The 14301-nt window shown below is 39.2% G+C and overlaps 1 protein-coding gene across 4 annotated transcripts in view; it reads left to right on the top strand.

The window, feature by feature from the left end:
• The window catches only part of LAMA3 (laminin subunit alpha 3), a 119179-nt gene that overhangs the window by 18220 nt on the left and 86658 nt on the right, over window positions 1-14301 (top strand). For all 4 annotated transcript variants that reach the window (XM_069853983.1, XM_069853984.1, XM_069853985.1 and 1 more), the window contains 6 exons: window positions 903-1018; window positions 4897-5015; window positions 9809-9899; window positions 10921-11052; window positions 12795-12857; window positions 14162-14203. In XM_069853983.1, the coding sequence (XP_069710084.1) occupies window positions 903-1018; window positions 4897-5015; window positions 9809-9899; window positions 10921-11052; window positions 12795-12857; window positions 14162-14203 (563 nt within the window). The remainder of the gene's footprint in view (window positions 1-902; window positions 1019-4896; window positions 5016-9808; window positions 9900-10920; window positions 11053-12794; window positions 12858-14161; window positions 14204-14301) is intronic.

The raw sequence follows: 14301 nt of genomic DNA on the forward strand, positions 1-14301 counted from the left end.
TATTTTAAAAGCGTGGCTTAGAGCTGCTGTTATTCGTATCCATTTTGGTATTGAAACAAACTTCTATCAGGACAATGCAATGTTTTCAGTCATGTTTTAATGAAGAATAAGTGGGTAGATGGATGCTTCCTTTCTGGATGTCTGTGCTAGAGGAAAGTAAGTACAGAAGGTGTGAAATCTGTGGGAATAGGATGGTTATGCTTAAAAATTGTATTGCCTCTCCATTACTAGACTACATGGGTAAGAGGAGAACATTTGAGTAGGCCTCTCCAGTCCCAAGGTCTCTTTCTTCTTTCTTTAATTTACTAAGCATGATGGTAAGACCTGGCCCATAATGAGAGCCTGCCTTTTAACTAGGCTGTTCAGCTAAATCAAAATAAGTATGAACAACATTTGCTTGATGAATAACATGCCCTATTTTAAAAATAACAAGATGAGGTTATGATCTTGCTTTATTAAAAACACTAATAAAATTATTGTAAACAAGGCATAATAAATATGTTATGAAGACATGCATATAAAGGTCATAAATATTTGGCTTTACTGTAGGTCAACAGGCTTGCGCCTTGGAATGAAGCTAAAATAAGATACATCTTAAAGTGTTATATATCAGCTTGATTTAATATTCTAGAATAAAATTTCATAATCCAGTCTATTGAATCAAATTATAAATGTTCTCAGTAATTTGTGCTAATAAACTCATAATCATATGATTAATGAATCATGAAGAATTTTAGGAAAGTTCCATGGTGTTCTAGTATTACTGTTTGACCTCTTCACACGTAAACTTATGTCCTTGTCCTGTCCTTTTCACACTATGTAAAAGTCTTTGACTGCAATAACATTAAGATAAAAAATTTCAAGTCCAGCTTCAGTAGCATAAGAGCCTTTCTTTTCTGTAGGTTTCAGTGTGAATGTCAGCATAACACCTGTGGGGAAACCTGTGATCGCTGCTGCCCTGGATATAATCAGAAACAGTGGCAACCTGCAACAGCTGGAAGCACAAATATATGTGAACGTGAGTAGCCTGAAAGACACTGGGCTAAAAGTGACGTTGATAGGTGGGTGGGAATTAGCCACAGCACACATGTTCATGGAGTATAACTGGCACACTGCATATTTTAACACATTTTTTCTTTACCGAGAAAATTATTTCCATACAACAATAAGGAACAGATGATGCAGTGAATACTATTTATGTTCTCTTATTAATCAATGAAAATAGTAATTCACATGAGAATATTACGAGAGAAGTGTGACTCTGTGTAGTACATTGAGTCCATATCTCTTCCCTAGACATAGCTATCTGCTGACAGATTGTGGATCCTGCTTAGCAGAGCAGAGACTATAGGTGTCTTATACAGCTTCAAGATTTGCCTCCCCATAACCCAGCCTCTTGGTGTTCAAGATGCAGAGAGATTGCTTGAGGCTGACACTGCTTACAGGCATGTGCGCTGCCCTCTTGCTGCTGGTCATCCCTTGCTGACTGGGCATCACCAGGCACAAAGACATTCCTGGTAGGGAGTACAAGCAATTCCACATTTGCACCTCTTCCTGTGCATGTAGTTGGGGGTCTGGAGTGCTTTAGCTCCACAGAGTGAGTTGTCAAGCTGCATAAGCTCATTGACCTTTCTCCCATGTCCCCTGTGTTTCATTCTTTTGTTAAAGAAAAATGACTACATGGATACCGTTTGATGGAGTATATACCGTCACACATGGATGTTCTGCATCCCTCTGGCCAGAAACCAGTGGATGTGGTTTAGACAATGTCAGCTATCTTTGGCACATCATATTCTGAGTGAATGTGTTGGCAACCTACATTTTCTTTTGTGACTGGCCTAATTTATTTTCTTCGTCTGCCTTTCCTGAGAGTAGCATAGCTGGTAGGTACAAACTGTTAACAGGGGAATCTTATTTGAAAGCCAAAGAGATGTACCTGTATAATTAGTTCGAGAAAGAAAGAGATAGCTTGTTTAATCAAAACTGTAGTACTAAGACTGATTGTTGGCGGGGGGCAGAGAGGAGGATGTTTAAAATATTTGATAGGAGATGGGCATGTTAGGACACAATTTTTGGACAATATTTGAAACCTCATTTAAATTCCCCTCTTTGAAAGGAAAACATTTTCTGCCAGGAAAGGTAGACAAAGAGCATAAATAGTGTAATGATTTTTAAAGAATGAGTTTATACAAGATCATCTAGAAGATTCTGAGCCAAAACAACTTTGCCTTTAACTACCTCTGAAAAAAATACCATGTTTAGTGTGGGTTGCTCTTAGCAGTTTGAGGTGATTTTTTGAGAGCGTTTGCCAGGTGCAGGCCTCTTTTCCTGGCAACCAGTAGTGAAAGAATTAAAACTTCCCAGAAGCCTGAGGTCCCTTGAGAGAAACTGATTGAAAGAGGTTGGTGGGAGTTTGTAGGGATAAGCCCTACATCTTGCTATGAGTTTCCCAATACTGGATGGGTCGGCAAATGGCCCAAAGTGGTGAGAAGATGCTTGATGTGGTAGAAGAGATTTCTATTCCTGTTACTGTAATCAGAGCAAATAGTTTCTTCTTGCTGTTAGAAGACATACTTGTGAGTTGTAGCTCTCTGATTGTTTGGCCTTAGAGGCAAGGAGCTTTTATTTGCATTGTATTTTTTTATGCATATTCTCTTTTTTTTTTTTTTTTTTACTTTTCTGAGTTAATATCTTGAACCAATGTCTCATTTGTGCAATGTTGTATTTTCTTGAAGAATTATATGTTTATCCCACCCCCTATAGGATCTTCACAGGATATCACAACAAGGCCAGGGAATCCAATCTTGACCTGTCTGGTTCCTGTCAGCAGATCATGAAGGAACCTGATAGCAGGGCATTCTCTCAGCTGTTTTTAATAGTTTCTAGGAATAGGCTTCCTTGTCCAAAGCTATTCAGGTATAAAGATGTAGAGGAGATAACAGAGAATGATCTGGTTTCCCTCATCTTGTCTGTGTGGTCATGTAGCAAGGCATGGAGAGCCAGTTGTTCCTAAATTGTGCTCCCAGTTGTGCCAGGTACTTGGAACAGAATTTGAAAGGAGTACTTCTCATATACTTCCCTCATGGTGGAGAAAGTAGGGCCAAGGCCCTTAGCTTCTGTTTGAAGGTGCTTCCACGCACCCGTTGCCTTCTAGAATACCTTATCTGGTCCAGATGAAGGGAGGATTTCTCTGAATATGGAGTCATAGCATTACAAAGTCAAAACTTCAGTCATTTCCTAGGAAAGTTTCCCTGGAGTGCTGGAACATCTGTAATTAAAAACTTACCTGGCACCCAGATGTTTGGAGAAGCCATTATGCTTCCTGCGTTCTTTCAGGAAAAGTCCCATTGTTCCTTTCCAGTGAAGGAAGAAGAATAGATCAGAAAAAAAACGCATAGGATGAGTTTATAGCAACACCATGATCCTGCTCTTTGATTTTTTTCTGTTTGCTTGCTAGTATGGTTAGTTCCAACTCAGATTTATCTTATAGCTCTGTCAGTGAAGACAGGCAGAGCTTTACATGACCAACAGAAAGATATGTGATTTATCTAAGATAAGAAGATGGTGAGATACACGTAATTGATCTTTAGGAATTTAGATAAATTATTTCCTGGGTAAATTGATCACCCTTTACTCAAACTTTATTTGCAGGAACTATTCAAAGTGTGGAAATATTTTTCAGGTTAATTCTTTTCTGCAAGCAAGGCACAAACATTGGGCTTGCTCTGGGATTTATATCACTAGGCCTTTTTATCAAAAGTAAAACAGCAAAGGGTCCTTGGGATTTTGGTCTCCCACATCAATGTAAGGAGATCAGTGAAGCCAGCTAGTGTGCATACAAGGCCACAAGTGGCTGTAGTAGTTGATGCATCTGAGATATTTTCAATAGGTGAACTTCCTAGGTTGAGACATATGTGAGGCTGATGTGCTTGGGAGCAAAGCCTCACAGATGTCTGTATTTCAGTCTCTTCTGAGCTCTGCAGTGTTAACATCTGTTATAAGGAGTTAAATGTAAGGCAGAATGTGTACATACAGATGGATTCAGAGCTACTGTGAGTTCAGCTCTTACCTTTATTTGGCCTAACAGAAGGGAAAAATAAAGGGAAGGATCTGAGCACAAACTACCCAAAGTAAAATTTATCACAGCTGTGACTATAAACAATACACAAGGGAAATGAGTTATCTCAGTCACCTAATTCTCTATATAATAATTATAATTTTGGTGGTATCATTATTATTATTATTATTATTATTATTATTATTATTATTATTATTATTATTCATACCATACTTATTTAAAGTATACTTCTCTTTGAATTCATAATTCCCAGGATGTAGAATGAACTTGTACTTAAAACTTCCCCTTTCAGAAGACAGCAGCTGGGTGAATGTATAGCCAAATTTGCTGGTATATGTGTATCTGCTACTGAGTATGAGAGTTCTTTGGTGTAGGTCTTTTTATTCAAATGTACATGTCTTCTCTGTAATTATTTCAAATAAAGGTTTAGCGCATACAGCTTCACCCCAGATGTATTTTTAGATATGGAAAAATGGAATAAACAATTGAATATGGTTTTGACTATTTTTAAAAACTGCTTAGACCATTCTTCTGGAGCTTCCTAGTTCTGCGTTTATGCATAAATACATTGTTTTGAGACGGTACATCTTTTGGTTCCTCTGATAAGCCTAGCAGCACGTTTTCCTCATAACTAGGTGGTCTTACTATGTTTCTGAAGTGAAAATCCAGTTATTAATAGGTAAAAATGTGTATTTGTGCATACTCCAACGTACTTGAGTGTATGTATACATAAGAAATCTAAGCTTCTTTTTCACCTCTGCTGTGTTACTGAATTCCAGCGTTATAATGAAAGTTGACTTGAAGTATTACTTTTTCAGCCTGCAATTGCCATGGACATGCCACTGATTGCTACTATGACGCTGATGTTGATGAGCGTCGAGAAAGCTTAAATGCCCATGGGCATTATGAAGGTGGAGGAGTCTGCATTAACTGCCAGGTACATATATGAGTTTTGGTTGGTTTAAATAAATGAAACTTGAAGAAGGGCTACTAGAGTGGGACTGTGCCCACACCAGTAGTTTGGAGGCTGACCGGTCTACATAGTTCCGTTTCTCTGGCGTTGTTACTTGTACTCAAAGCAGGATAAAGGGTGTCTGAAAATAATTTACATTGTACAATATTGCTTGGTAATGTATAAAAGACACTTGTATTTATGTTCAGTCCTGTGTGATTCAAATAAATTCACACAAAACAATTAAATCAACTACAAAGATTCCATTTCCTGTTATTGCAAACTCTGCTGTTTCCCTGCTTAACAGAAGGAACTAAAATTAACCAAATAAAATTCCAGCTCAGGCCAGCTGGTTTCTTACCACAGCAAAACAGAGAGGGCTGTCCCTCATCAGCAGGAGTAAAGGATGGAAGGAAGCTTATAAGTATTGAAAAAGCACAGAACTGTAGAAGGAACCTTTGAAAGTCACCTAGACTAGTGCTGCAATCAAATGAAGGCTAGATACAAAGTTATATCAGTTTGCACCGAGAAATGTCCAGTAGAATTCTGAAAATTTCCAAGCGCAGAGATTACACAGACTCTGGGTAATCTTTTATGGCACTTAATAATTGTCCATGTAAAGAGATTTTTGTTGTTGTTGAGTAGGAATTTTCCCAACTGCAATTTGTGACAGTTGGCTATTGTCCTTTTGCTATGCATGTCTGAGAAGAGTTGGGTCTGTCTTCTGTGTAACCACCCACTTCTTAAGTAGAGGAAAATGGCCATTAGGCACCAATACAGGCCCCCCAACCCCCACATCCCAAACATCTCTTCTCCAAGCCAACCAAAGCCATTCCCTCAGTTTTTCCTTACATGAGACATGCTCCAGCCCATTAACTCTCTTAGAGGCTTGGTTGTATTCAATCAACAAATGCAAATTTGGAATCAGAGACTTTACACTGTATGTGTCATTAATGACTAGTACGTTCTTGGAAAGAGGAAGCATGTCTCTTTTCCTGAGTAAGTTTTGTCCTACTCTGGCTAATTACTGTCAGGAAAGTTTGTACAAGGCTCTGATTAACTTGATCTAGTCTTGGACTTACCTCTACTTTGAGTAGGACTGAACCCCTGGACCTCCTGAGGTCCCTTACAACCTAAATTATTCATTGGTTCAGTGATCAGGGTTAAATACATCCAGACTTATTTGGAAGTGTGTCTTCCTTTTGTTGTCAATTCATCTGAAGAATGATGACAAGCAGCTGACCAGAACATCATTAAGAGGCAAATTGTCATCAAGCTTCTTATAAAACCTATGCATCACTATTTATGTATGACCACACTGTGCAAATTAAAATATAGCTGTATTTAGGGAACAAAAGAAGAAGGAAATATCCATTAAAATTTATAGAGCATGTTTTCCATTTTATTGCCACAATATAATCAGATATTGTCTAAGAGGCAGTCAGAAGACAGTAGAGTTATTTTTACTTGCATGAGAAGCAGAAATGTTCTTTGTCTTCCAGTTGACATTTCTGTGCAGAACTTTGTTCATGCAGTCTGGTAAGATTTATTATGTTGGTCCTTCCTGTCAGTTCTTTGTTCATGAAAGAATATTTCTTTTGTATTGCTTCCTGAATAGAAAAGAGCGAAATTGATCTAAATCTATGAGTCTTAGTTATATGACTGATATTAATTGTTTATAACGTAATTTTATGGAATTTATGCTGGGTAAAATGAATTTAATTATGGCTTTTTTTCTTTTCATGGGTAAATCACATGGATTTTAATTTACTTTTTCTGTTTGTGTCAGGGAAAAATGTATTGGGAATGGATGCTTGAATGAGGAAGCGATAGAATTTAAATGTTTCATACAAAAATAGATTCAATTTCTTTAGAGTCAGATAACATGGGAGCTCTGGAAATCGCGTAGTTCAGCCCCCTACTTAGAGCAGGTCTAATTAGATAATCTTGCTCAGGGACTTGTTCAGTCAACCTCGAACACCTCTAAGGATGGAGATACCACAACCACTCAAAGCAACCTGTTTCAGTGTTTTATCACCTTTGTGATACATTGTTTTCCCTAATATCTAATTGGAACTTTCCATATTCCAATCTGTGCCTATTGCCTCTTAAGCTACAGCTGTGCACCTCTGAGAAGAGTCTGGCTCCATTCCCTCTGTATCCTCTGATCAGGTAGTTGTAGATAGCAGTGACTTCTCCCTTCTTTTCTTAATGCTGAAGAGACCCACCTGTCTTACCCTCTTCTTGGATGCCGTGTGCTTCCATCCCTCACTATCTTGGTGGCTCTGACAGTACCGGTCATCTCATTACAGAAAGCAGTGGAGCTTTACCCTAGATAAATTTGCGCTGAATACACCCGATCACCTTCCTGTCCTCTGTGTGTTTAAAAATGGCCTCTAAGATGACTTGTTCACTGGATCTCGATCCCCATTAAGCAGTGGGCTCATACTCTCATTAGCTTTTCTTTTGCTGCTGATGGTACTCCTAGAAAAACCTTTCTTTCTGCATTTCACTTCCCTTGCTAATTTTAACTCCAGCTAAGCGTTGGCTTTCTGAGCTCCACTCTAGCATGTGTGGGCAATGTGTTTGTATTGCCACCAGGTAGCCTGTTTCCATCTTCTCTGTACTCTCTTTTCAAATTTGAGAACAATCAGGTGCTCTGTGCTGGCCTTCTGCTGTAGTTACTTGACTGCACGTCGGAAAGGACTGTTCTTGTGCTTAGGAGGCTGGCTGTGAGAATCAACTAGCTTTCCTGGTCCACTTTCTGTTCCAGGGCCATGTCACATAGCATCTTGCTAAGGAGATGCCTGAACAGGCCAAAATCTGCTTTTCTGAAGCCCAGGTCAGTAATCATAGAATCACTAGGTTGGAAAGGACCCACTGGATCATCGAGTCCAACCATACCTATCAATCACTAAACCATGCCCCTGAGCACCTCATCCACCCGTCTTTTAAACACCTCCAGGGAAGGTGACTCAACCACCTCCCTGGGCAGCCTGTTCCAGTGACCAATGACCTTTTCTGTGAAATATTTTTTCCTGATGTCCAGCCTGAACCTCCACTGACGGAGCTTGAGGCCATTCCCTCATCCTGTCCCCTGCTATTTGTGTTGCTTACTAGGCTCAGGATCTTAAAATCCACAGTCTTGAGGTCACTGCAGCCAAGGCTGCCCTCAGCCTTCACAATGTTCTTCCTTGTTAGTGAGTGTCAGTTTGAATGGGACATCTCCCCTAACTGGTTCATGAACCTCTTCATCCAGAAATTCTTCAATACATTTGAAATAACTTCTGGATTGTTTGTGTCTGGCTGCATTGTCCTTCCAGCTGATATTGAGGTGCTTAAAATCATCAGTGAGTACCAAGACTTCATCTGGCTGCCTAAAAAAGGCTTCGTCTGCCTCCTTGTTTGGGTGGTCTGCAACAGACATCTACTACGGCTGTGCTGCTCTGTCTTCTGATCCTTTCCCATAAGCTCTGCACAGTTTTCATTGCCTGCCCCAGCCCCAGAGAGAGGCCCTGGCACTCTCAGCAGCCCCAGACCTGGTCAGGGGCATCCATCTCTTGGAGATCTGTCTGGCGTGGTGCCTCTGATGTGCCATGGGCATTAGCATCAATAATGTCCAAAAAATGTGCCTGACAATGTGTTGAGACCATCACTGCAAAATCTCCATGTAGTCCTGCACGTTTTTTAGAGAGACACTGGGCCCCCCTGTGCTCCTGACATGCTGAGTGCTGCAGCAACTACTGCATCTCCATCTGCTGTGTGATGTGAGCATCACCCTCTCTGAGCCAGCATCAGCCTTTCCTGGCCATAGCTCAGATCTAAAAACGCTCGAAGAAGCTCCCAGCAGAACTGGAAGCAGAACCCAAAACTGCTGCACAAACCAAGAGTGCCAAGCAAAAGCAGCAGCCCCCGCAGAAGCATGGATGTCCTGCTCATGAGCTGCCTCACCTTTAAATGCCAGGTCCCTGCTCAGCCCAGTTTTGCCATGCTCCCTAAGGAGGAACCGAACAGTGATGGGAGCTGGGGGCAGCTACTTCGGGTGCTCTGAGGTGAAGCTTCCCCTCACCTCCAATTTGCCACTCATGAGACTAAAGTCCCATGAGAATGGATTGTGATTGTGATTTATTCAACCAATGAATGCTATTTCTGCTATTGCTCCTGCTGCCTCCAGCACAGGGTTTAGCTTTGCTGCAGGAATTGAAATACACTCAAGACTGTGTTCAAAGAGTTTTCATATATTTTTTTCTCTGTTCCTTAAACATGTATTTATTAAAGATGTCTGCTTTTCTAATGGGAGATCTGTTTTGTGCTGACCTGACTGGTCTGGTTTTGGTTTATTTTCATGTTGTTGATCTTAGATGTAGAGTATTCAAATAATATATAGTATGAAGAAAAAATAATTATGCACTTGCCTGAATGATGTATATGTTATGATAAGAAAGAAGAATAAAAAGAGGTAAATATGTGACAATGAAAACCTTTTTTTCCCCTGAATTTACTTGTTTGTTGTTGGTAAAATAGCTCTTTTTATCACACTTTAAAGATAAAATTCAGCTGCTTTATGTGAGAATACAGCGATTCAGTTATCTGTAGATAACAGATGGTTAAAGAACAGCAAATGATGAGTGCTGTCTTTATTGCAGTCATATTGCATTTCTGTTCTATGCCGATCCTTTTTCAGTTATACAGAAACAGTGCAAAGAATGTTAGTGTTTCTTAATTCTTCCCAGTTCCCTTTTTCCTCTCATATTCTGGTTTTGTTTTATTTTGTACAGCATAACACAGCTGGTATTAACTGTGAGAAGTGTATGAAAGGCTACTATCGTCGTTATGGTGTTCCAGTGAGAGCTCCTGATGGCTGTATACGTAAGTCTTTTCCTATTAAGCATCTTCTCCTGGTGGTGACTTGGAGTTTTCTTGCTGTATTGACAGCATGGGATGCCTCTTTTGGGGAGCAAAAATAAGAGTGGCCCAAAGATGTTGGAGAACAACTTCAAATGTCTTTGATTTGCTTTAGACCCTTTCTGCTCAACTTGTGTGGTTTAAGCCTAAAGCTTCTGTCCATCTGCAGGATCAAAGGAGGAAGTGAGGGAGAAAAGGCTGCTGAGGAATTAGAATCATGTAAAACTGGGGTGCTGCACACACTCCACAGAGTGGTGGCGTGACCTCCAAGAAGCCACTCTCATCTCCTACCCTCTTGATCTTGCTTCTCTTATCTCTCTGATGTATATATGAGATATCCTTTGGCTCTTGGCCACTTGAAAGTTTTATTCTATTTAGCTCATAGGTCATGAGGATCACTACTTCTACTTTATGCAGTGCTGAGCCCAACATCTAATAAATAATGCAATAGGATAATTGCAAATATAATATTTAAAAAAAGAAGATCTGAATATAGGTAAGAGGTAAGAACTGAATTACAAACAGGTTGAAGGAGTCTTGTGGCAGGTGAGAGGAAGCTACAGTTGTGTTTGGTTATTGAAATGAATGGGAAGTCAGCAGAGCCATGATGTGTTGCTGTAATATTGCACATGGTGTGCGAGGGAAGGTGAATGGAGCATGGTGCTTAGCCTAGACCATGGAGAGAGATGAACAAATGCTGCAGAAGAGATAGTTACTGCAATGCCGTTGAGTAATAAGATGCAGCTTTCTGAATTAAAAATACTGAACACTCTAAGAAAATAGCATACATATTAGTAAGGGATATTACAAAGATTAATTTGTGATATAAAGTACCTGGAAAATGTGTAACAACATGCAAATGCTAATTCTTAAAATAATGAGGCATGCATAACTGCAGATTTACTATTATAATGCCATTGTGCACTGCTGTAAAAGGCAACGTAGTTCTTTTCTAAAGAGTGCCTAATTGCTGGTACTTTCTTAGCCTGCAGTTGTAACTTGGAACATGCAGAAGGCTGTGAGGAGGGGTCTGGCCGCTGCTTCTGTAAGCAGAATTTCCAGGGAGAAAACTGTGAACATTGTGCTGATGGATTCTATGGTTATCCATTTTGTGTCCGTAAGTATACAAATTGAAAATGCCACTTTTCCAGTATTTTAAAAGTGCATTAAGGAATTAAGTTCTCATCAAACTTGACTTGCTTAAAACATCTGGCATTTCAACTTCATCTGTTTACAAGTTCTGATGAATCAGTTGTCATAATACTGAAGACGAGCTGGTTTATTTTACAAAATGATGGTTACTTGAAAATCAAATAGATTGTGCTGCATTCTGAGTTCATTTAAGATGTCTTAATTGAGGCTACAGACTAGCTCTCAGTAATTAATAAACTCCAATTATAAAGCCCTGGACAAATTGTTTAAACATGCCTCAGGGTCTTTAGGTATAAAGACCACTTGGACTGTGAAGTGGAACATGGCTATAGTGAGAGAGAGTGGAGAAAATGGTTGTGTGTTCTCCTTGATACCTCCTAGGATTTGGAACTTAAATCCCTGATAAACAAAACTTGTGAGCTTTCTAAAACAAATAAAAATACTTCTAAAATAGTGCCTGTGTTATGTTGGAAAGGTCCTCCTGGCAGACCATAAGGCTTTCAGCCATGCTCTCTTTTTTTGCTGGACTGCAGGTAGCTGCAAATATGTGGTCAAAGGAAGGTTTCCAGTTTGTTTCAGGTTTTCTAAGAAGTGGTCAAAGGAAAGGTGTTTGTAAATCCAAAGAAAATAAACGTATTAGAAAAAAATGATCTGACTCAAATGCTGAGTTTTTCTGCTTATTGATGATGGCAATAGAGTGCTACAATGCTATTGATGAATTGAAAATTAGATTTTTACTTTAAAATAAAGAGAGTAGAAATAAGTGTTGGGAATCAGCAAGTTAAATGCTTTCCCCATAAGCAAATGACATATAAAATAACGAGGAAAAAATAACATCGGAATTGTGTTTGCTGCATAAAAGCTTGTGACTCCATGATCAGATTCTAAAAATGTGTCAGTGGGATGTTTTGTGCCCTCAGGAGAAGTGTGTTTCTGGCAGCCAATAAGACAGGTGTTGTTCTACAGCAAGATTTGAGGTCTGACTAAAGCAGAGGTACTGTTATAAAAATTGAAGAAGAGGAAAATCTGTACAAAATAAAGGAAAAAAAAAATAAAAATGGAATGTTGTTTGAATTCAATGACTATGATAGAATAAATCCTCTGTACAGTGCACTCTAGATTTTTATAATTTATTTATCTTCTTATTTGTAATCCAGCATTTTTAAGTAAATTCAGCCCAGGTAGACCTTGATCTAAATCCCTCTGATTTTTGTAGCACATAGGCTTCGGATACCATCTTAACAGAGGGAAGTTTGTTGGGATGTCTTTCCTATTACTAATCTGGAGGAATCTCATATAAAAAGCTCTCAAGATGTAACATACATATAATGAATTCTGGCACTTCAGGCAGTGGTTGATAATGCCATACAGCAGGAGATGGACCATCAGCTGAAAGCTGGAGCTCCCTAGATAGATCTCATAACACTCTCTAGCTTTCTGTACAAAAAGGAAGTGAGCAAGGAACCAGCTTAGTAGCATTTCCAAATGTCTGGCCTTTCATACTCTTTGTACCTCAACTGGAGATTAAAAGCAAAATGTTTTTTATCCTGTTCCAAACTGAAAGAAAACTAAGCTGAAGTTGGTTACTGGTCATTTGAACATCATGTCCTCTGTATTGACAGGAGACGATGTCATGGGTTGTCGTGATTTTTAGTGGAATAGCTGTGTCTGTTTCAAATACACTTCATTGTTTCTTTTGTTTTAAAGGTATTCCTGTATATCCTTTTACTCCTACAAATCCAAGAGATGCTGTGGCTGGTGACATAATTGGCAAGTTCTTGCTGTTTTTTTACCCCTCCATTTCACTCTTTTCCCCCATGTTACTGTTTTTCACTGCTTCAGTGTTGCCCCCTCTTTCATGGAGATTTATGTAGTAGTTTTGCCGCTATTGGTATTTACCTTTCAGGGCGCCTTTCTTCTAGCCAGAAGTTCATCATATTGCCATGTCCGTATTAAACAGATTAGTAGGCTAGTTTCAGAAAGATTTATGGATCAAAATAAGTTTGATGAGCCTCTGGCAAACATCTGTAGAAGAGGGTGACCATCTTGTTTGGTGCTCTTGTGAACAAATCTATCAAGACTTTCTGACACGTACAACCTGTCAGCTGCTTTGTGTTGTAAATCTCTTAAAGGCTAATTGGCCTCTGCTTCTGTGGACCTGCACCTGTCAAATTGTACAGTGCCCTTGGCAGTGAAGAACTTTGATTTCTAAGAGAGCTATGTATATCTTATTTAGCCCACAGCAAAGCTGCCTGAAATCCATACAGTGATTCCCTCAGTAGGCTTATATTTTTTGGAATATATTATTATACTGCAGAACTGAGACATCAGTTAAGCTAGCTCTTAATTAAATGCATACTTGTAATGTACTTCCAGCAGAATAACTTCAAAAAAGCATCACAACCCTTATCATATCCTAAAATCAACATTCTTCCCATTTATTTCTATTAGCTCTAATAGAACTGGTGTTTATCTTGGCAAATGAAAAATTGTGTTCTGTGAGTGTAGTAGACATTCAGATATCAGCAGACATTACAAATCTATGTACGTATTTACAAGTTCCAGTTGTTTTCTTGGAAGTGTCTGCAGTTACTGTCACAGCCCACAAAGCCTCAGTCTCCTGTACCATTTATCTCTGTACAGCATACAAAATAATTGCCCCCGGAGGCCTCTGGGTATGCTCTGTTGCGTATCCTCTTCTCTTTCATATTTTTCAAAGGAAGAAGAAAGAAAGTTCCAAAGATAAAATGAAGAACTACAAACAGGAGAAAACAGATCTTGAGCTATTTACATTTTCAGTTATTAGCATCTGAGTCTGAGGGCACAAGAAAGGCAACTGCCAGCAATGGAAACTTCTGTGTCTGTAGAAGTTGTAAATTTGTGCTGGCAGACTAAACACAAAGGCATTGTTTTAAAAATTAAATGCATGCGTAAGCGTCATACAAAGTTCTATCCATTCAAGAGTAATAATTGCTAAGCACCAATCTGTTTTTCTCTGCAAAAATACAAGCAACTGTGTGATTTTATGCACTAACTTGTTTCCTTTCTTTCTTTTCCTTCTCTGTTGTAACTAGAAGGTGGCTGCAAACCAGGGTATTTTGGCCTCCAGTGCCTATGTAAGTACTGTAGCACTTGGAGCCTGTGCTCCAGTGTAAATGCCAGCGTTCAGCTTCCAAGTGAAATAGGAACTTTAAGATCATAATGCCGCAAATGT

The sequence above is a fragment of the Phaenicophaeus curvirostris genome, chromosome 3, assembly GCF_032191515.1.
Source record: "Phaenicophaeus curvirostris isolate KB17595 chromosome 3, BPBGC_Pcur_1.0, whole genome shotgun sequence".
NCBI classification, from domain to species: Eukaryota; Metazoa; Chordata; class Aves; order Cuculiformes; family Cuculidae; genus Phaenicophaeus; species Phaenicophaeus curvirostris.